The 24425-nt window shown below is 39.1% G+C and overlaps 1 protein-coding gene across 1 annotated transcript; it reads left to right on the plus strand.

Moving 5' to 3' along the window:
* Positions 1–20208: 20208 nt before the first annotated feature.
* Positions 20209–23916, plus strand: LOC308694920 (extracellular calcium-sensing receptor-like; the record flags this gene model as incomplete). The annotated part of the gene is made up of 6 exons (XM_081372732.1): positions 20209–20417; positions 20661–20949; positions 21033–21788; positions 21858–22085; positions 22747–22870; positions 23003–23916. 6 exons carry the CDS (start codon positions 20209–20211, stop codon positions 23914–23916), a joined length of 2520 nt encoding a protein of 839 aa, XP_081228858.1.
* Positions 23917–24425: the final 509 nt, after the last annotated feature.

Genomic DNA, 24425 nt, shown 5'->3' on the forward strand with positions numbered 1-24425 from the left:
TTCCCTTGGCAAGCCACCTTGCCACCCCTGGGGTTGAAATATTCCACCTGCGGCTGGACACCCCAGTGATTCTCCTTATGCAGTTCCTTCGGGTCATATGTGTATTCTTAAGTCCCCCCCTTCGGGCTGGGCATGATTGCATATTTCTACTGGATATGCTTCCCAGTGTACCTTGGTATTCCTGTGTTAAGTAGGAGTCCTTCGTCCGTGCTAGTCTCACGACAGGGAGCTCAGACTTACGCAGGGCACTGGAAGACAGTCGAGAGGTGGCGTGATTACACTGGGAACCCCATTCGTCGTCATCCGACGTAACTCGGAGTGACAACGAAAGGGAACGTCTCGGTTACGTATGTAACCCTCGTTCCCTGAGTAGGGAACGGAGACGTTACGTCTCCCTGCCACTTCCGCTGTACCGCTGGAACGCCTGAGTTCAGTCTCGGCTCCTCAGCGAAGACATAGTCTGCATGTTGCTCGCGCACTTCCTTATATACCCCCTGCATGGGGCGGAGTTACGCTATGCAAATTCCGCAGACCCATGGCATTTCATTGCCATTGGCTCGTGTTTTAATACTCGAAGATGATAGGATTTCTAAGCGAAACCCCATTCGTCGTCATCCGACGTAACGTCTCCGTTCCCTACTCAGGGAACGAGGGTTACATACGTAACCAAGACGTTTTTCACAGAGACTGTTCAGGAAAGATGCAGGTTTACAAAAACACAGACGAAATTCACCCAAAGACCGTACATCTATTTAATCACGAAGGACATTTCCATCTAATAAAAAAATTTAAGGGTTTTCTTGGATCTCCATACGTCTGTCCATACTGTTTTAAATGATATAGAGATAGGAGAACACACAATTGCAAGTTTGTTTGTAAAATATGCATGACAAACGAGTGTCGAACACATCCAACCAAAAGTAGACAGTGTCCAGACTGTCTCAGATTCTGTAAAAACATCTTCTGCTACAAAACACATAAACAAGAGGGCACATCTAATGAAAAATCGCAATGTGACACGATCAAATTCTGCTCAAAATGTCACACCATTTATAGATCGTCAGGTGGAAAACCCCACAAGTGTAAATCTGACAGGTGCATGCACTGTGATGAGGTTTTGGTAAGTGAAGGTGTTCATGAGTGCTACATACAACCTCTAAAACCTGAACTATGTGTCGAGAAATACATATATTATGACTTTGAGACTAGGTATCAGAATGATAAACATGTGGCTAACTATGTTTGCGCCATAACACAGGGAGGAGAGACGTTTGAAGCCGGTGGAACAGATTGTGTGGCACGTCTAATTAAGCATTTTAGACGTCCAAAATATGCAGAATACAGTTTCATAGGACATAACTCTTCAGGCTTTGATAATTACCTGATTCTTGAACACCTCACCGACGAAGGTTTAACTCCTAAAGTTATTCTGCAGGGGTGTCGAATTCTATATATGTACGATAGGGTGTTTAAACAGCGTTTTATAGACTCATGGCAATTCATTCCGTTTAAACTCGCAAAGATACCCGCAGCCTTAAATCTGAGTGTCAGTGAAAAGGGTTTCTTTCCACATCGTTTCAATAAACCAGAAAATGCGGAATATATAGGTCCATATCCTGCAAAAGAGTTTTACGGATATGATTCGATGCATACAGAGGAGCGTGCACAGTTTGATGCGTGGTATGCAGGTGTAGCGGGTGACGTATTTGACTTCAAAAAAGAACTCACTTTCTACTGTCGGAACGATGTTGTTATTCTACGAGAGGCTTGTATCAGTGATGCGCGGGTTGATCCGAAATGAGCGGGTGCCTGCGGTCACCCGCGGTCACCCGCGGTTACAAGTCATCCAAAAATATTTTTTATTATATTCGGGTTGCGGTCGGTCGGGTCGTTTGAAATAAAGATGCCAATTAAACCTTTGTAATTTATATAGTATTAGAGAGCATATGAGCGGAGTGGAGCGGTGAGAATCTCCTCTCATCACTCACGGAACTGTTCACCCCTCCGCTCCCCCGCTCAAAGCTACATCAGGCCGCTCCGCTCATTATCGCTCAGCGCTCAACGCAGTTTGCTCCACGCTCCACTCAAATCGACCCCGCTCGCTCCAAAAAAGGAAAAAAAATCTACATGTATATCACTTTTAGCTTAGACCACAGCCTTACCTCCTAAAGAACTAATGAGCAACAACAACATTTTTTCAAATAGAAATGTTTTATTTCAAATTACAAATTAGGCCTATGTAAGAAGGAATAGCCTACAAAGTCCTGTAAAATTAAACGAATAAATGGGCCTCATAATATAAATAACAATTATATAAACAAAAATATAGCTTACATAAAAATTTTAAAAGTAAATTTACTATTAGGCCAGAATTTTGATAAGTGAACTTTTGCGCAACGCACACGATTAAAATTTAAATGGGCTTATCCTATATCCATTGTAGCCAGGCCTACACACAAACTGCTGTAAAATAAAACGAATAAATGGGCCTAATAATATAAATAAAATTTATATAAACAAAATATATAGGCCTATTTAAAAAATATACGTAAACGTTTTAAAAGTAGACTAAATTAACTATTAGGCCAACATTCTTATAACTGAATTTTAGCGCAGCGCGCAGGATTACAATTTGAAAATGGGCTTGTATCAATTGTTTGAATATTACGCTATATTTTATTTACACTTTGTTACATGTTACCGTACTCAATTTGCTAACCTTTTACTTTCTTCCCAGCGTGTTCACATAGCACACTGCTTGTTTTCGAGAGATGTGTCTTTTTAGATTCCAAAATGAATCTTTACTGACTGAAACGATTTCTCCACATTCGTTTTCTTCTACCACATTAGTTAGTTTTATATTATAGTACACCTGTATGACTTCTTATTTTCCTTTTTGAAGTAGGCTACTTTTTGAACTCCATTATTGAGCCGTGTTTTGACTGAAAATAGAATCCATCTTGCAGTCATCAACAGTAGACTGAGTCAGGCTAGACTGTGAGCATGCTTCAGAATCGTGGTGTGCGCGGAGCGAAATTGGAGGGGGAAATAGGGCGACGCTCCGTCCTTTTAAAAATGCCGCTCTGCGCTCTGTCCAAGATCCGCCCGCTCGGGCTCCCCGCTCGCTCCCACTCCGCTCACATGCTCCACAATTTTCTATGAAATACATACCTGCACTTTATTGGCTGAATAACTGGCGCGAAGATGACGCACGAGCTCATTCTGCAGGTAGAGATGGAGGCGGCAAGAGAAAAGGTGAAGACTGGGGAGTGGAAGCTCCGCAAATACACACAAAGTGTGGAAGACATTTGCCGAAATAATGAAAGATGATGACCAAAGTGCGGGCTTTGTCATGTGTACTTCTTGCTATGCATTTACTACTTTTAAAAATGCGGGTCAGGAAGCGGGTCGGGTACAATATTTTCTTCTTTTTTTTTTTGCGGTCCGAGTTGCGGGCAGGTTAGTTGAAAACGTTGGTCGGGTGCGGGTTGTTTATACATTGACCTGCGCATCACTGGCTTGTATACGCTACAGAACCGAATTCCTCGCCATCACAAACATTGATCCTTTTAAATCAATAACGCTGGCAGGAACATGCATGAAAACGTTCAAAACCAATTTTCTTCCTCGCAACACACTGGCTCTAACACACAGCCACGCATACATAAATCAGTATAAAACGTTCTCAAACGTATCCATACAGTGGTTAGAGTTTATCAAAACGAGTCAAAGGATTAATATAGAACATGCCTTAAATCACGGAGTACGTGCGGTAGGCCCATATCACCTCGATGGATTTCATGAATCTGATTGCGGGCTAAAAACTGCATATGAATACCTAGGGTGTTTTTTCCACGGGCACTCTTGTAGATTTAAATCAGATGAAATTAACCCTTTATCAAAATATAACCCTTTATCTTTCGGTACTCTTAGGAGACAAACTGATGCAAAACTAGAATCACTACATAAAGTGTATGGCTTGCGTGTCATTTCTATTTGGGATTGTGAGTGGGTGGGGTTAAAACAGACAGATCCTGATGTCATCCGGTTTATGGAATCTTATGATGCACCAGAGAGACTGAGAGCCTGTGATGCTATTTACGGAGGAAGAACAAACGCTTACAAGTTGTATCACAAAGCAGCTGATGATGAACGAGTGGATTATTATGATTTCACATCACTGTATCCGTATGTACAGTCGAGTAAAACGTATCCTATCGGTCATCCTAAAATCATTTTCAAGGATTTTGAACCGATAGAGAATTATTTTGGACTCGTAAAAGCCATAGTTCTACCGCCTCGTGGATTGTATCACCCCGTGCTGCCTTACAGATGTGGGAGCAAATTAATGTTTCCTCTCTGTAGAACGTGTGCCGAAAATCAGATTCAGGACACACAATGCTGCCACACAGAGGCTGATAGATGTATTACAGGCACTTGGGTAAGCGTTGAGCTCCAGAAGGCTGTTCAACACGGCTATCGCATAATAAAAATACAAGAGGTCTGGCATTTTCCACACACATCTGACAGCTTATTCACCGGTTATGTCAAAACATTCCTAAAATTCAAACAGGAAGCCTCAGGATTCCCTTCTCATGTTGTGACAGAGACAGACAAACAATCTTACGTGGATGAATATCTCGAGAAAGAGGGTGTTCAGCTAGAAGTCTCTAAAATAATAAAAAATCCGGCAAAAAGATCCATTGCCAAGCTCGTCTTGAACACACTTTGGGGGCGTTTCTCTCTGCGCAAGCATCTGCCAACCACAGAGCTCCTAACAGACCCAGAAGACTTCACTCAGCGTCTCTTTAGCCACGCCCACGTAATACGTCATTTCTCTTTCGTATCTGACACGGTGGCAATGATTCAGATGCTCTAGCTCAACGCAAGACCCTGCTCCCACGCACGACGTGAATGTGTTCGTGGGCGCTTTCACGACTTGTTGGGCTCGACTCGAGTTATATAATCTGTTGGAAAAGTTAGACAGGCGTGCGATTTATTCAGATACAGATTCAGTGGTTTTTGTATCAAAAAAAGATGATTGGATGCCAGAAACAGGATCTTATCTCGGTCAGCTCACAAATGAGCTAGATCCTGATGACAGCATTTTGCAGTTCGTCTCATCAGGACCAAAGTCATATGCATTTAAAACAGCCAATGGCCGTTCGTGTCTCAAAGCGAAGGGTATTACACTCAATGCAGAGAATGCAGAAATAGTTACACTACAGAGTCTGACCGATCTTGTGCGAGACTATGTCGAAACAGGTGTCAAATTACACCTGTTAGCAAAAACAGACACCATCACAAGAAACAAGAGGAGATTCACACTGCACAATAGATCAGATGTGAAAAAAAATTTCAGTAGTGTACGATAAGAGAGTCCTCCAGTCGGACTATACAACATTACCTTACGGATTCTAGTAGCCTAATATATTTAAAAATGTGTGAAACAGATGTTTTTGACTGCAGAATGCATCATCCGTTCTCGGCAATCGTAGCAGGACCAAGTGGTTCTGGGAAGACTTTTTTTGTGAAGAATCTAATGTATAATTCAGAAAAAATGTGCTCTGTCAAGTTTGATAATTTTGTGTACATTTATACATCCTGGCAATCATTGTATGATGAAATGTTACATGCTTTTGATATTAAATTCATTGAAGGTATACCAAAGAAATTGGATGATGAATCATTATTTCCTCCTGGCAAACTATCCTTACTTATCATGGATGATGTGATGCTGCAAGCTGCGTCCAACTCTGAGGTCGAAAACGTTTTTACATGACTAGTCCACCACATGAAGATTAACTGTTTGCTATTAATACAGAATCTGTTTTTCCAGGGTAAATCTACCAGAACAATCGGCCTAAATACAAATTATTTAATTATATTTAAAAATCCTCGCGATAAGCAGCAGATTGGTATTTTGGGTCGGCAAATGTATCTGGGTAATGCAAGATTTTTTATCGAAGCGTATAACGATGCAACTGAACGTCCTCACAGTTATTTGTTAATAGATTATAAACCACACACACCTGAAAAATTCCGACTCAGAACGGATTTACTGTCAGACTATCCAGTGGTGTACGTCCAGAAGTGAAAATGAGCACACGGCTTTCCAGAAATCTGTACCTCTTAAAGTTATTATACAAGAGCTCACCCAAGCAGCGACGTGTTATTCTGCAATCATCACCCGACGAGTTAATATTGGCTCTATGTGAAGTGGCTCTAAATATTATCCATGGCAAAATTCCCCTAACTGCGAAACAGCACGGGACTTTAAAAAGAAGGAAAAATGAATTAAAATACGTCGCAAATAAAAAGATTAATATCAGCAGAAAGAGACGTATGATTAATCAAAAAGGGGGTTTTATACTTCCCCTTCTAAGTATAGCGCTTCCTTTCATAAGTAGTCTAATAAGTAGAAACTGAGTCTGAAGAGAAAAATGCAGCATACCGAGAAATTGTATCTTGTGCCAAAACATCAGCTCGATAGACTAAGGACTGCACCGCCTCGTGAGAATATCCATACGGTTGTGGAGAATGACCTGGATTCATCTATTAGAGAAATATTACAGAAGCACGATTTGAACACTTACGAAAAATCAAAACTCTACACAAATGTTTTACAACGATTCTTAAGCATGGTAAAACAGGGTGATATGGAAAGTAACACTCTAACTCTTACATTACCTGAACACGAGACACCTGTCACCCCCCATACCCCGGATGTTAGGCATGATGACGTCAGTGAGGACCCAATCGTCTCAGAAGTTTTAAACAATATTCCTCAGAGAAGCTTAAAAAATGTAAAATATATTATGGATAAAATGTCCAAAGCCAAACACTTGTCTTCATGGACAGCTGATGGAGAATTTGTTTATAAAGGGAGAATCATTCCAGGGTCCCATATATTTGACCTGGTAAAGAGTGTAACATCACCACAAATGATGCAAGACAATCGCCGCCCTGTAGGTTGGTACGAGTTTCTGGATGCATTTGCGGGATTAAAGATTCCTTATTCGACTGTAACCAATCATAATGTAAGACGGATGATTGAATCGTTTAAAAGAAAAACACACACGGATGACTTTGGTGCTGTACCTACGAAGTCTTTGAAAAAACGCCACACACACACACACGCACACGACTCTGATGAAAACGTATTTAACTCATCCAGAGTAGATGCAGACCAATGGATGAATTTTTAACAATTATATTATCATGTATGGGATTTTGTATCTGTGTTTTAGTTTTTTAAAACTATGTATGTTATTGTTTTGATGTCAAATAAAAGAAAGAAAACGAGATTATTCAACTGTTTACGAGTCGTTTGTATTCATTACATATTCTTTATTTATTCGTTACACAGGTATTCATAAGACTGGAACATTTTACCAGACTGTACACACTGGATACATTTAAATCTTTTACTAACACAGACCATGGGTTTCAATTTTTTCACAAAAAGAGACACCATAGTATCATTTCTTAATAGATTATCGTTATGGTAAAATTTCATTATATCCTCATACTCAACACCCCGTGAAATATGATACAGAAAAAAGACACAATGCTGTCCACACGTGACTGATGTAAAATCTTGGACTTGTCTGGTAGAATGATGAACTTGTGTAGAATTGTTTTTTAGAAAGTCGAGAATGGATGGTGGAAAAAAATCTGAATCCGGGGGATTCCCAAAGCTGTCAAAAAAAACATCCGTACCCGTTTCGATCTATGTATATGCCTAACCAGTGGCGTCCCGGTTCATCCGATCGATCCGTATTACAAATTAATAGAGCTGGAACGTCTATCAATGGTTCTTTGGGAAGATGGTCGCTAGCAAGTACTCCTAAAAAATGTACATTACACGTAATGTTATCCATAACCTCTGTTAGCTCCACAGTGTTCATTTCATTCCCTTCAGTAATGTTCTGCCAACACCTGTCTTCTGTTTGATATCTCAAGCAGAGAATCATAGGTGGCATAAATTAAAATATTTACTGTGTTTTGTAGAGGCTCTCTAAAACGTGCTTCTAACCTAATATTCCCTGATCTAATCAGCGACACATGCTGGTCGCACTCTTCATCTGGAGTAAGGTTATAGGCAAACAGTGTGTAGCCGTTGAGAAAATCCTCCCTGTCTATAGTGAGAGACTGATTCTTCAGATGTCTCCCCGTGGCGATAATAAGTTGATAATATTCCCGTACTGCGTTTCCTAAATTAAATTGCGGCTGAAACGGCCTCGTTGGTACGTGCCCACCGTCTGAGGTGAGATTTAAATATTCAAGATTAAAGTGCTTGAAGGCGTAGGGGTTTTTTTCGTATGAGCCAGTGAAAGCATCATTATCTGTCAGCGCTATAATAATGGATTTTGGTAGAGTTCCAAGGAAGAGATTTTCGTGGTTTGAGACGCGGGCACCTGCCGGTATAGAAAAAGACTTCAGACAGACTTTATCATATGGGTACTTTGCTGTGGCTGACAGCAGGGCCTGGGCGTGTCCTAAACAGAGCGAGGGTGAGACAGATACTCTTTTGATAAAAAGAGATGTGGAGATTATTTTTAGTTTATAATCGATCGCGTCCCCTCGCATAAGACTTTTGCGTCTTTTGCTCTAGTTAAACGAATACGAATATCTACACCGTTCAATAGTTATTTCGGCTGAAAAAATATATCACTATGTATCGGACCCAGTAACTCAACAATATTGCTCCCGTCTGTAAAGGCAGCTGTCTTTGTTTAACCGGCATTAGCTCCAGCAGGGTCTGTTGCATCCATATGACCAGCTGTATCTTTGTCAAACAATCCTGCTGAAAAGTTGTTCTCTAGGGTATCTTTTCCATAATTAATAAGCATCTCCAGAATGCATCTGTAAGGATACGTGTTGGACGATTGTGATACCAACCGATCTCCTAGAGACACATCCACCTGAGAGAAAATACTTCCGGAAGGATAATTAACAAGTCCCACCGGAGCTCCTTGTGGCAAATCAGACCCATTTGGCAGAGTTATTTTAACGCGAGTATATAATAATGTGTTATTCAGATCAGTGTAATCCTCACAAGTCCCTGCAATGAAGAACTCAATCGGAGAAGCATCATTAATAGCTGACATAGGCGGGATTTCCACATAAGTGTTTTTCTCAATAGCTGTCTGAGTTAAAGGAATGGTAAAAATCTCCAGTTCGGATTTAATACATCCGTCTGACATTGCATGAATCAACGACATGATTTAGAAGATAGTCTTACTTCGTCTTTTCAAACTTGTAGATCTTTTTACACGTTTCGTCCGGCTTCTTCGTCTCCTTTTTGCAACTGGGCGTTTCTTAGTGACGCGGCTAGTCTTCTTTATACCGTGACCACGCCCCCTCCTCATACGGGTCCCAGGGGGCTTCAACCCTCTGCGCATGACCATAAGACCGTGACCGCTCTGTCCCTCCGTGTAGTCATTATTATTAAATGACTTTGACAAGGCACTGGTAACTACATCACTTACTATATTTTTTGCCGCAGCTTTTATGTGCGGCTTTGCAATACTGAAACCCCTTCTTAGAAACGGGATTGCCATACGGTATAATCGACGAAAGAGACCCCCGATCCCTGATGCAAAACCGGAACCGTAGATGACTCCGCTTCTGGCATAGCCCGGCAGGGCGTGTCCCGTCTGGGCCTGATAATTTGATATGTAGCGGTGGGGGTCTTCTTGGTAGGGGTGGAGATAAGCCATTTTTAAAACAAATGTTTTCTCACTGGTCTAAAGTGCAGCTTCGTCACAACTTTGCCGTAGGTGAATTGTACGTCTTTAATTTGATCGTCTTTAATCTCCATCCCGATATCTGATATGATGTTTTTATTAAGACGCACGTAATGAGACTTGTTGTACCTGACACAGACTGCTTTGTTAGTGGTCAGTTCAATATGTATCGTCTCTAATAATGGAACATACGCATCACCGACTGCTTGATATTCTATTATATCTATGTATACAAATAGAGTGTAAAATCCTCCGCTGATATCAGCCTGGTGTGGTGCGTATGTGCGCGCGTCTTCGTGCTCATCCGAACTGTTTAAATTTTCTATAGGAACACCTGCTTTTAATCCTAGAATAATGGCCAGCTTTCCGTAAAACGTTAGCGATGCTCTCTGATTTGATTTCAGAGATATCTTATTCTTTATATTATCGTACCTGAGCTGCACCCGCGGTGGAAGAGGTGCATTTATTTCCTTGAGTAATACTGAAATATCCTCAAAATACCCATGTTTTATTTTGAGGTCTTTCCGAAAAGTTTGAATACTATCCCCTCGCACTTTGCTACGTTCATCGTCGTTTAAACATGGTTTGCATTCAATAATAAAAGTAGCGTCTTCCTCGTTGAAAGTATACCAAGTTTTTGGATAGTGAAACTCTACCAGCGCCACTTCCCATAATCCTTTTAAATGTATTGCTCTTGCCAGTCTAGTTCTGTAATTAGCTATCTGATTTTCAGGGTAAACATGACCTGATGCATTGCACGGTAGGGTGACGTAAAACCCCTCCTCCTCTGACATGTTTTTGGTTGAATGAGAACGCGAGCGACTCTCGCTAGGGTTTTAAAGGAGAGTGAAGATCGATCACGTGTTTTTCAGGAATCCAGCTATTGAATTTCGATGGCCATCCAAACCATTTCACCAAAACGTACATGGCTTTTCCACGTCGCTTTTTATTATTTTTAAATGATTTATCATCGCTCACAATCATTTTTTGGAGTTCTTTTTCGTAGAAAAAGCCCTGTATTATCTCGCCATCATAGTCCTGTAATTTATACACAGGTACCTCCCTGGGTATACAAGATGCTATTGTAAAATATTCTTCGGTATAGTTCTGCTCATAGCCTTTGGCAAATATATTCCGGACTTTAGATATTTTGACCACGTCACCCACTGAGAATTTAAAGACGGGTGTCTCTTTACGCATTTTCCCGTATAAATTGCTGAATACCATGGTTTCGTTTTCTTTATTTATATCCAACGGTCGCATTTTAATGGACTTGTGATAACTGGAGTTATACCCCTCTGTCAAATCTTGTAGAATATCACAGTAGCGTCTGGAATTTATCGATGTAAGATAGCGCCACATTCGTCCTTTTAAAGTTTTATTAAACTTTTCGACTACACTCGCTTTTAATTCAGAAGCTGTTGAAAAATGTGTTATATTATATTTTTTCATCATCTGTTGAAAAGGCTTGTTGAAAAACTCTGTACCCTTATCTGTCTGTAACTTCATGGGAATTCGCCCCTCTTTCAAAACTGACAAAAATGCTTTAGTTACTTCACACGCGGATTTATTTCGCAACACCCGTGTCCACGCGTACTTGCTAAAAACGTCTATAATGGTAATTATAAACATGATATTGTCGTTCTCTTTTGCGTATGCGGACATATCGACTAAATCGGCCTGAAATTGTTGGTCTTTCCCATACACCACTACGCGGTTCCGCTTACTGGCGCAGTTCTATGCAGAGTGTATGTGTTCTGACTAGCGAGCCATTTGGACACTTCATTATCATATAGTCTTACACCGTGTTGTTCTAATACAGCTTGTTTTAATCTATCTTTACCCCCAAAAGCTCCAGAATTAGAGGGTGTGTAATAGATTTTTTTCATAAGTTCTGCCATGTCAACGCTATGAGATTTCAGTCATAATGAATCGAGTTGCAAATTTGTTCAGTATTTTATTATTTTTTTTTTCACAAACATTTTTTTTCACAATATAAAAGTCACAAACTTTTTTTATTTCACAATATAAAAGTCACAAACATTTTTTTATTTCACAATATAAAAAGTCACAAACTTTTTATTTTTTAATTTTTTTTAATTTTACAATATAACGTTACAAAAACATTTCCAAACAACAAAATATTTTTTTCTTTTATTAGAATGTAAGAAGTAGAAAGTTACATCCATGTATAATGTGAATTATATCACACAAACAAAAAAATAAAATTTCACAGACATTTCAAAATTCTTCTCCATAATGTATTCGACTAAAAAATCAATAATATTACATACATCTGGGTTTTCGCTACTTAACAAACTGCACACATCAGTTACATACGTACAAATACATAATATATCTCCTATTGTAAGAGAGTTCTGACACTCAGGCATTAGATCAAGAATGTTTTTAATAACCGCACACGGGGTCTTGTCATAGGTAAGAGACATGTTTACCATATGATTCCATTCGTTCGATAATCCACGTTCGCCTTTCATTAATTCCATTAGTCGTTGTAACAACAATGAGAAGAAACCAACCACAGACTAATTTTCTTCCAGAAAATTAATTCAAACTCTCTACTTCCTGCCGAACAAAACAGAAGATTTGTTCAGAACATCAAATGCTCCTCATCACTCTGACTATTTAAAAGAGCCTCCCCCCAACAATAACGAATTAGCTGGTCAATACTTAGCTTTGTGCCAAAACGCTGACTGTTTAAGATAAAGACAGTGTCCGCACATTCCAGAGTCAAATCACCAAGGCCAGAGCCATAAGTCACCCATCCCGGTGCCAGAGAGTCTGCAAAAGACCCTTCTAATGACCAAACTAACGGAAAAGCTTGTCAATGTGAGGGGGTTGTTAAAAGACAGATTGGTTCAGAAATTGCACCACAACATTCCTGAACCCCTCCTCCTTAAGACCTCTGAACAAAACAAACAGAGTTCTGTCTCTTCTAAACCAGAAAACTGAGATTCTTCCTACAGTATACGTAAAACTCATTCAAGAACAATTTTCAATGGACTCTTTACATCATACATCAAAGCATCATACATCATTCTATGTGTTTCTACGATATATGTGTCCATTTAATATGCTTTAATCCCATATAATTCATGTAATTGTTATAATTATTAGGTGTGTGAATGAAAGTGTGTACTGTTTCATATCAATGCTATCTTACGAACACAACTAGCAAGATGGCTGAAATGTTTCATATTCTGATAATTAGAAATCATGCCTAAACTGTTGCATCTGGTCTTTAAACCCCCAGGGAAGACATGATTTATGACTTTGCAAACAAAGCCAGTGTCTAATTGGTCTGCTCTCTTCAAGAGGGGGGGGGGACAAACTTTTAGTTTAAAAACCTTAGACCCAAAATCAAAGCTCTCTCTCTGTGCGCTCGCTCTCTAAGTTCGTTCAAAATGTTCTGATACAGAAGAGCTCTCAACGAGTGCAGAACAAAGACGGAGACGGCAGACGATGGTTTTAGTAACCATGTAACGTTAACAGACGAGCAGATCAACCCAAATTAAGATCAGATGGGTTAGATTCAATTCCAGTCATCTAGCTCCTTTCCGTATCTTATTTTCTTTCTTTCTTTTGTGTTATTCTTTCTTTTCCGATTGAAAGTCTCGGTTTTAAGTTAAGTTTTGCTGCAAAGTTTCGGTCCACGATTCACGGCAACGCACGCTTTCAACTTCAAAGACGCATCAACCATCCGCGACCGCCAGCCACCACGTGACTGGTTCTCGGCCATCTATCCAGGCACGAGGAGACCATAACCAACGAACGAACCCTGACGCTGACCAAAGGAATTCCCAAAAGGAACGCAAAAGCAAAGACGCAAGTAGACCACCTCCAGACTAAAATCTTAACTGGTGTTTTGATAAATGTAATAACCTGTCTAAGAAACGATAGAAGGGTTAAATTAATGATTGATGGTTCGTTCAGGTCATTACAAGTGTATATAGAAATTCGGAATTTCCTTCCTCTTACCCTTAAACTCATTCTTTCCAAACTCATTCTTCTTTTTGTATTTCTTTCTTTATTTCTTTATCTCTGTCTGTAACTCGTATGAATGTGTGTGTGTGGGTGTGTGTGTGTTAGATATTAGCTTTATGTGTTAGTATTAATCAATAAAGTATTGTTTGTATTTGAAAAGATATTGCTTGTGTATGTGCTTAACAAATTTATTGTCTTGAACTTCGATCAAAAGTTACCTATGTTTTTACCCTATTTCTTAATTTACTGTTAGGGGGTTATTCTTTCTTGGCCAGGAAGATATTATATTTCCTAGGGTTAATAATTGTTTATGCTTTCTGTTCATTGGATGAACTGATAAATGATCATATTATTGATTCTGTTACAGTAAATTCTGAAAATAATTAAATTATTAATTATTGATCATAATTCGTTATGAATAAGAATTAATGATATTTATACGGGCGTATAAACGCTACATCGTTTTTCATCCGGACTCACGTCGGTGTTTGTAGTCCAATTATTCAGGATAATCTTGTGAAGCAGTTTAGATATTCCAGATTTAACACGTGATTTAAAGAAATATTTTGTAATCCAAGAGACGCAGAAGAAGTTTCCCATTTTCAAACGAGAGTGATCTCTGGATCTTCAGATACGTCGAATTTCCACTTGTCCACGGCTGTGTAGATTATTTCCTCGCATGATTCGTCAATCAGCTTGTCTCGTATTGAAGATAATTTTTCCACTATGTACATCTCGTCCCGGAGCTCAAATAAAATTGCCTCAACAGCCCCCAGGATTCTCTGTAGATTCGGGCTGGGTCCGAACTGGCTCAAGGCCTGAGCTAATATGTTTTTTAACTCAGGTGTGAGAAGTTCCAGTCTGATCTCTTCAAAGCATCCGAAAAAATAATAAGCAGAGGGTTCAAACAAGCAGCTGTGTCTTGTCTGAGATGGATGGTCCACTGTGCAGCCAAGGCAATCTTTTTTCATCTGTTTATCCAGCAAAATTTCTAAAATTACAGCCAAAATAGCCTTGATGATCCGGTGGCCTGTCTCCCCTAGGCATCTGTCCGTCTCATCGACGGTTGTGTCTGGGGTCTCAGCGCCTGAGACAGGTGTTGAAACTCCATAGTTTGTGAGGAAAGCCAGATTGTGATAACCAAGTTCAGTACAGAAATTAAAAAAAAAGCTGATTGATCTTGGAAAAAATCTCAGCCATCACCGCTAGATCTTTCCATTGGAACATGAATTTGAGATCATATAATTTTAAATGGTCTTTTTCAGATATTGGCCATGAGTATTCTGGGTTTTTCCCAAAATCACTACACAGAATGTAGACGTAGTCGTCTGGGTGTTTATTTATCTGGTCCGCCAAAATTCGGTATCTTGTACCCATGGTTAATCCAGCCCACTCGCCAATAAAAAGAGGCATGTCCTTACCTTCCTGTAAATCCGGCCATACTTTTGAATAGAATAAAACCCAATCCCTTTCAGTGAATTTTAAAGCAGGATCATCCGTGGAATTTGTGGTGAATCGCTCGTCGTTATCCACGTTAAAGAATCTGACTTCTCTGTTGATTTTGTCATAATCATATGTACACGCACGTCCTTCAGACAAGTGAAAAGTATATTTCACAGAATCTGCCGGCTCGTGAAGAAACCGCGTTAAGCATGGCCCATGCGTTTCTCGTTTTTTTCGCGGAGCTAAAGACAAATCCTCCATAGCCTCAGTAATCCTTCTTTCGGGTGTTTTCGGGGGTGCAGCCGTTGCCATTGCAGATTACCTGATTTGTAAAATCACAACTATCTCTTGTCATGTTTCCGCTCCTTTTTAAACATCTCATGTGACTGTGACGCTGTGGGAGGGGGATTCCCGTGAGTGATGTCATTTTTTACACACACCCTTAAATCGAAATTGACCTCTCAGCTTTGAGAGGGGTGTGTTAGGGGGTGTGGTCTCTTTGACCCATTACACACTTGTTTCACTGTCATTTGGGTTCGGACAATGAACTGACCGGTCGTGTTTTTCTGTTTGGGAGCTTGAAGGGACTGTGGGGATTTCCCACGGAACACCTGTTGGGGGTGGGATAGGGGGCGGGGTTTGCGTGTGTCTCTCTGCAACCTTCAGAAAATGTCACTCCTGACAGACCTCTGGACTGTGTGGACATTTTTTCACTTTGCTCCAGAAAAATTACACAAAGAAAACACGTTTGTCTTTAAACTCTGAGTTTTTAACAATTCGGTATGTAGAAACGTAAGACTTTTTAAACTAGTTTGTGTTTTATGTAAAAGTTTTACAAAATACTATGTGAAAGTTAAATGCTTATAAGTCAACATTTTAAAAATTATCTTTTTGTAAATGAAAAAAAGTTGTTTTAATGTTTTAATATCTTGAAATAACACTAACTCATTTTTTAATAACTCTTTTAGAGAAATTTTATTTTAACGTATTCCACTGTTGTTTTAACGTTTTAAAAGTGATGAATGTACATCTGTCTTCTTTAATAAATAAAAAACACTGATCTCACCTCTGATTGTCTTTATTGTACATTTCTTTAAAAAATTTTAATATACACCGTTTAGAACTTCTGTGTGTGGGAAATTTTCCCACGCTTCTGATGTTCAACCCATAAGGAGGCGTGCCACAAGTCCGAGCTAGCGTGGGAAATTCCCACAGTCAAAAAGGGGGCGGGGCTTAGAGGGGCCATAAATCACTCAAAAGTGACACATTGCGTCCCTCTATACTCTCTCTCTTTGCTGCCTCCTGCTCCATAGCCTTGCTTGAGCCCCTAAAATTTTGTGCACAGTCATGTGTTTCTCTCCAGCTGTCAATTTCCTCATCTGTAATCTTTCCCTCATGCCTGGCAGCTTCTTTAAGGGCACAAGCATGGCAATAGGAGGATAGAACCTCAAAGTCGATCACCAGTCCCGTAAAAATATCGATGCACACCCCGATCTCAGTGTGATGTGAACCCTCTTTTCTGCCAAGTGCCATCAAAAGACACACTGATATTTATGACTGCATCTGCATCCTCTCTCAGCAACACTGCCACATCTGCATCAATATCTGCATAGGCCTGCCTGACCTGCTCCCTGGTCCTGTGAAGTGACTCAAGACCTCTCTCAATTTCTGCCGCTAAAATTAAATGTGTATTGTATCAATAACTGTTCATTTGTTTTGTTTTTATAGATACAGCACACAGAAATCTGTACTGTAAAAGTAAAACTGACCACCGCAACACAACATAATGAATGAGATGGCACTTTATTTTATTCTTATAAATCTTTTAAATAAATAAATATTTCATCCATACAAAACAAATATTGTTACAGTAATGTTATAATATGTTACAAGGTGGTAACAGCCACACGTATTGGGCTATTTCTGACATTAGACATTCTACAGACTGCTTAAATTTTTGGGATAGGCCTGTTTCCATAGCCTACCTGTCACTCTCTTGCCCTGCCTCTGATAAGTTTTAAGGTGAAGGCCAGGGAGCCCCAACACCTTGCTGATTTTTCTGAGAGCTGCATATCCCAGTCCTAGCTCGTGTGCCAAGAGGACCATTCGCACATTCACATCAAATGCGACATCGTTTCTGGACTCATCGCGAAGTCGCGTAGACGTGTACACGCTCCTGCGGTACTTGTCATCTTTACACAGACAGCACTCTAGCAATAAACTGCTACAGAACCCTTGATTCTGTGGATCTATATTATTTTTTAGCCCTGACATACCACAATTCGGACAAGTTAAATCACCAATCAGCTCATTCAGTCGTGCAACATGAACAAGCAGCCACTGTTGTGTAGAGTGCACTTTATTTATAGATTGGCTTATATCTAAACCACTCTGGTTTCCCATCGACAGCTTACGTTCAGATGCGCTTCCCGAAGGCATTTCACTGGGTAATCCATCACAAATTTTCCTTTTCCCCCTTGCTAGTGACAACTGCTGTACTCTTTTCGATGATTGACGCGAAGTCATTTTCATTCATTCACTCAAAAGATCCCGCGGAAAGCTAAACTAAACAAGGAAGCGTCAAAGCAAAAACCATGTGACGATTCTGAACGAATCACGTTGTCAGAAATTGTCTTCAGCCAATGAGATTGCGCATTTAGTGTTAAATCCCCTCTTTTACTTTCACGATTGGTTGCTGATAAAAAGGAAATGACTATATTTGGATCCGACAGCAAGAGCTTTCCAGCAGTGTACGTGATGACTGGGTGTCGGCAGAGTGATCAATCAAAATTGACCAATAAAAAAAAAAACGATGTTTTTGCCTGCCGTGTCTCGCCTTAAGTCGTTGACAAGAAGTGATTTATTTTTAAGTGAGCGGATGTTTAAAAGTGCAGTCTTACTTTTTGTCCCCACAGCTATCTTAGTTTGTAATAGGCACTAGATTAGTTGGGTTTGCTGTACGGCTTTTGAAGGCCTTAGACTTTCTATCATGTAATAGAACATAAATAGAGAAAGATACAGGCACACTGAGTTCCCCCTTGTTCTGTAAACATTTGAGAAAGTTACCACTGTTATCACAGTGGGGACCTGACACATATCACTGAGTGCTGGTATGAGTTGTTTTTGGTTCACCTTGAGCAGATGGAAGAGGGTGTGGGCCCCGGTGTTGTGGCAGAGGCCGAAGAGCTCTCACAGGAGGAGGGGGAGGGCGAGCTAGGCCTGCAGGCTTTGGTGTTTGCGGGGCCTGTTGTTGTTGTTTTTTTGGTTGATATCTGGGGGCTTGCAGCAAAAGAGTGGGATAGTTTGGTTCCAGCATACACCAGTTCTTCCATTTTCTATGAGAAGCACAGAAGTGGAGATGCTGGCATGAAGAGGGATGTGTCTGGTGAGAGGGGCTGTTGCTCTGGTGTTTCCGGAGGCTGTAATATGCTGTCCTGGCTTCCCTAGCTGTTTTCCAGGAAGTCGTCCTTGGGTGCTGAATCTTGGAGCAGTTCTAATATGTCACAGTCTGTCTGTGGTGAGCTCTATGGGCAGGGCTCAGCCGAGATTGTGTCCGTGAGCAAAGGTTGTTGTGGCTGAGTGGTGTTATCATTGAAAGAAAGATTACACTTTCATACAAAGAAAGATTAGACTTGAAATATTGTTTAAATTGTAATTGTTGTTGATTTACATGTGAAAACTATTTAATACAATTGCAAGGTATATGTAAACAAAATCTTAATAGGTCAATATAAGCCTTCTCATTAAATTATTTATTTTTGTGTTTTATTAGTGACAAATTTGGGGAGAGGATAAATATTCCAAAACTTTCTGAAAATACAGTATGATAATTAACTGCACAATTATTAGAAATGTTTACCTTAGATATTATACATGGATATTTTGTATGCATACACAATTTGTGGAAAATTTATTTTGTCCTTGCATTCTTTCTTGTGGTTCCTTCTCAGTGACATACCTGACTGAAAGGCTCATTATGCAGCTCATTATGCGGGTCATTGTCTTCTCAGGTGTGAATCACAGCATTATTCATGATCATTCATGCCCCCACGCATATTGCCTTTCTAAACAAAAAGTGTCTTTCAAAATTTAAATCAATGTATTGTTTTATGTGAATGAGTTGGCAGGATGATTTTCACATCACTTTGAATGAAAAACTCTAGGTGAAAACATCCATTAGTCAAAAGTCTTGTGGACACATATTTTGTATGTGTTCTGTGGCCTTATTTCAGAAACTTTATTTTTTTTTTCAATAACCATGCATAAACATTATTCACTCAAAAATACAAACATGTAAATACATGTTGCTCACATCTTATGGTAGCCCTGTTTGTGCTGAATAGAGTGTAATGACACCTTTGCCATTAATATTTTTAAAAGCAACTAAAAAAAGCACAAATGTCAGGGCATGTCAAAACATCTCAAGGACCCCAAAAACAGCTTAGACCCCTAAGGGTTAATGTGTAAGACATAACTTAGTGATATGGTTGTTGGATCTCTTAGAATTTCAAAAGCCAAGGACTAGAAGATCTTTTTTTAGAAACAAGCTGATGAAAGATAAACGTTTTGATCATGTATATTAGTCAGTATCTAATATGCCAAATATAATTAGAATGCACATCTGTTCTACTGGAGATAAAAAAAAAATAAAAATTACAAAGGTACCTAAACCTGTAGGAAAATAATAAACAAATAAGAGGTAAGAAGTAAGAGGCATCAAACTGGTTAGGTAATTCAAAAACTTAATTAGATACTCGATAATGAAAATATGATTGCACTGAACAAAAGTGAATATTTTACTTTTGACAATTTTACTGCATTCTCTTGCTCGAGATAATAAATCCATCATATTATTTAGACTATGTTCCACTCCAATTTTACCTGCCTCATGTCTTATCCTGTGAGGTCATTGGCTACGTCCATAATCAATCATCCACATATATATAAAAGTAAAAAACTATCTTAGGTCAGTTGCATTTGACATCTGCAGTTGAGCTCAATCCTTGGGATGCTTTTCTTTCTTTACACACTTCTGCTTTTTATTCAACTTCAGGCAAAAGCAGAAAAGCCTCTTTGCAGAATGATGGGAGACCCGAAGTACCCACTGCTTTCGAAGGATGGAGATGTAACTATTGGAGCACTTTTTCCAATCCAAAGTATAGAAACACTACCTTCATTTGAGTTTACACTAAAACCTCAGCTGCTATCATGCTCCAGGTTTGCTACATTTAACTTGTTGAAAAACAATACAGAAGAAAAAGTGTTTAATATGATCATTTACATTTGCTGCAATTAATGTTTATAAATTTATGGCAGCATCTTACCATGACATCTGGAATATTAAATTTAATGTATGAAACAAATGTAAAATGTAAAAAGAATACAAATGTACTTTACTTTTCCATGTATTTGTTTAATACTTTTTTTTTTTTTTTGCCTACTTGTTAAATGTTTTTACAGTGTAAATTTAAGAGATTTCCGGATGGCTCAGACCATGACCTTTGCCATTCATGAGATTAACAAAAGTCCAAGTTTGCTTCCAAATGTTTCACTTGGTTATAGAATTTATGATACCTGTGGTTCAAGGCTGTCTTCTATGAGTGCAACTATATCATTAATGAATGGTGAAGAATTTGCATCTGAGGACACATGCAATGGACAGCCTCCTATACATGCTATCATAGGAGAAACAGAGTCTTCTGCCACAGTGATTCTTTCCAGAACTACAGGACCTTTTAAAATTCCAGTGGTAAGGGTCTGCCTACACAGTTGGTCTAATGAAGGTCTGTAAATTGATGTTGGTATCACTGTTTCTTGTTCTTTCTTTTTCAGATAAGTCACTCAGCCACATGTGAATGTCTCAGCAACAGGGGAAATTATCCTTCTTTCTTCAGGACTATTGCTAGTGATTACCACCAGAGCAGAGCACTTGCATACATAATCAAGCACTTTGGCTGGTCTTGGGTGGGAGCTGTGAACAGTGATAATGACTATGGAAACAATGGAATGGCCATATTTCTGAATACAGCTCAGGAAGAGGGGATTTGTGTGGAGTACTCTGTGAAATTCTACCGAACAGAACCTGAAAAACTTTGCCAAGTGGTGGACACAATTAAAAATAGCACTGCAAAAGTGATTGTTGCTTTTCTTACTAGTTTTGAAATGGAAAATTTGCTTGAGCAGCTAAGTACTAACAACATTACAAACCTTCAAATGATTGGTGTAGAGGCATGGATAACTGCAAAGAGTTTGATCAGTCCAAATAGCTTTCATGTTTTGGGAGGGTCACTGGGATTTGCAGTGAGAAAAACTGATATTGAAGGTTTTTCAGATTATGTTATAAAATCATTCTGGGACACAGATTTTCCATGCTCACAGGTTGAGAGAATTTCTTCTCAATATGCATTAAGTTGCAACATATATCAGGATCTGCTTTTGCTGAAAAGTGACAATGAAGATGTGCCCGAACAAAGATATGCAAGCAATGTCTACAAAGCAATATATGCTGTGGCTCATTCACTACACAGTCTACTCAAGTGTAAAGAAAAGGAAGGTTGTCAAAAAGATCTGAAAATACAACCTCAGCAGGTAATACAATTTTATAAAAGAGAGTTATAGACCAAAAGGGAGATGTTTAAAATGCCCTTTTCTCAATAGGTTGTTGAGGCTCTAAAAAGGGTAAATTTCACTGTAAAGATGGGAGATCGTGTGTGGTTTGACGGCACTGGTTCTGCAGTAGCTCAATATGAAGTCATAAACTGGCAGCAGGTCTCAGATGGATCAGTCCAGTTTAAAACAGTGGGATACTATGATGCCTCTCTACCACCTCACCAGCGCTTTGTGCTTAACACTGAAAACATAATCTGGGCTGGGGGACAGCTGGAGGTAAACTGCAATAACATGTTTATACTACAGGGTTTGTTGAGACTGAGGGAAAAAGTCCAAGACACAAAGGTTACCAGATGGGAAAAAATAAATAAATAAACAGTGCAACCTGTTCAAATTAACCTGTTCAAACTGTTCGAAGACTTAGGTTAGGTCTTTTAGTTGTGTTTGATTAAGGATGGAGCTAAACTCTTCAGGACAATGGCCCTCCAGGATCTGAGTTCTTGGCTTACACAAAACACATTTCACATTCAGTATGTAAATTATATGATTACCAATAAATGTAAAATAAATGAATATGAAATCTCTAAGAATCAACTGAACATATTGGAAAACAAAACATACTTGATGTATCTGATTAAACATTCTCCGATCAAACATGATCAAACATTAAACAGCAGAGGGAATATCATTACAGGGAAATGTTATTGGGAATATTTTGAGCAAAGGGACAGTACTATGGTAGTGCTGGTGATGACTGGTGCTGATTTTCTGTAACAACACTTTCAAATTACTTTTGATTAAAAAATTTTCACTGTCCATCAGCCCACAATAGTTCCCATAACATATTTGCATGTTTTAATTATTCAAATTTTCAATACTCAGTAATATTGACACATTTACATTAAAATAGCTATGCACAATGTATCTTTCTATGTAGAAGCCAAGGTCTGTGTGCAGTGAGAGCTGTCCTCCAGGCACTAGGAAGGCTGCACAAAAAGGAAGACCTGTCTGCTGTTATGACTGTATTTCATGTGCAGAAGGAGAAATCAGTAATGAGACAGGTAATCTTAAGCCCATCTCATTGTTTCAAAGGAAATTTTTTTTTTTTTCTACATGCAAACTTCTAGCAAAGGATTTCATAAATACCCTTTTCTTTTCGTTTCAAACTACAGTGATCATGACTTCCTTTCCAGATTCAAATAACTGCAAGCGGTGTCCAGGGGATTACTGGTCTAATGCTGAGAAAAATAAATGTGTGTTAAAGGCTGTAGAGTTTCTGTCATTTACGGAAGTTATGGGTATAGTTTTAGTCTTTTTCTCACTGTTTGGAGTAGGATTAACTGTGCTGGTGGCCATCCTGTTTTACACCAAGAATGACACCCCCATAGTAAAAGCCAACAACTCAGAGCTGAGCTTTCTGCTGCTCTTCTCATTGACACTGTGTTTTCTCTGTTCACTTACTTTCATTGGTCGGCCCACTGAGTGGTCCTGTATGTTGCGTCACACAGTGTTTGGGATCACTTTTGTCCTATGTATCTCCTGTGTTCTGGGGAAAACAATAGTGGTGTTAATGGCCTTCAAGGCTACACTTCCAGGAAGTAATGTCATGAAATGGTTTGGGCCAACACAACAACGACTCAGTGTTCTTGCTTTTACACTTATACAGGTTCTAATTTCTGTGCTATGGCTGACAATATCTCCTCCATTTCCCTACAAAAATATGAAATATTATAAGGAAAAGATCATTCTTGAGTGCAGTCTGGGATCTACAATAGGTTTCTCAGCTGTTCTGGGTTATATTGGCCTACTGGCTGTCTTGTGCTTCATTTTAGCTTTTCTGGCTCGCACACTACCTGATAACTTCAATGAGGCTAAATTTATCACATTCAGCATGATAATATTCTGTGCTGTATGGATCACATTCATCCCTTCTTATGTTAGTTCTCCTGGAAAATTTACAGTAGCTGTGGAGATATTTGCCATTTTAGCCTCAAGCTTTGGTTTGCTATCCTGTATATTTGCCCCTAAATGTTATATAATCTTGCTTAAGCCTGAACAAAATACAAAACAGCATATGATGGGAAAGGTTTCGTCCAAGTCATACTGAGAGAAAATAACATGTTTATATTAACTTTGTAATTTTATTATTCAACAAACAGATTTAAATGCACGTCATTAAATCTAATTAAAATAGACAGGGACATCATAAATGCTTTGACACATTCAGTAAAATGACCCTGAAACACTTTTTAATCACAATTTCAAAAGAAGAATAAATGAGGTCCCAAAGTCTCAAAGTACAAAGGGTGTTTTCTCTATATAGAAACCTATTATCAACCAGCTAAGTGTGATTCTAACTATATGACCACAGTATACTCACCATTGACTCTCCCCTGCTATCACTCCCGGTTCCTGCAAATAAATACCAGTGATATTCTACTTACCTGTGTTGTCTCCTTCTGTATCTGAGATAGCTATTACATTAAAAGTAAAGTAGGCTAATTAAGCAACATTGTGAACACAACAGTTTCATAAATTTTGTGATTATGACATGCTCCATTATTTTGAGTCACTTTAACCCCGAAATACATTTTAACTCTTTCCCCACCAGTGTTT

Source organism: Scardinius erythrophthalmus (genome assembly GCF_964197995.2).
Source record: "Scardinius erythrophthalmus genome assembly, chromosome: 8".
In the NCBI taxonomy this organism is placed as follows: Eukaryota; Metazoa; Chordata; class Actinopteri; order Cypriniformes; family Leuciscidae; genus Scardinius; species Scardinius erythrophthalmus.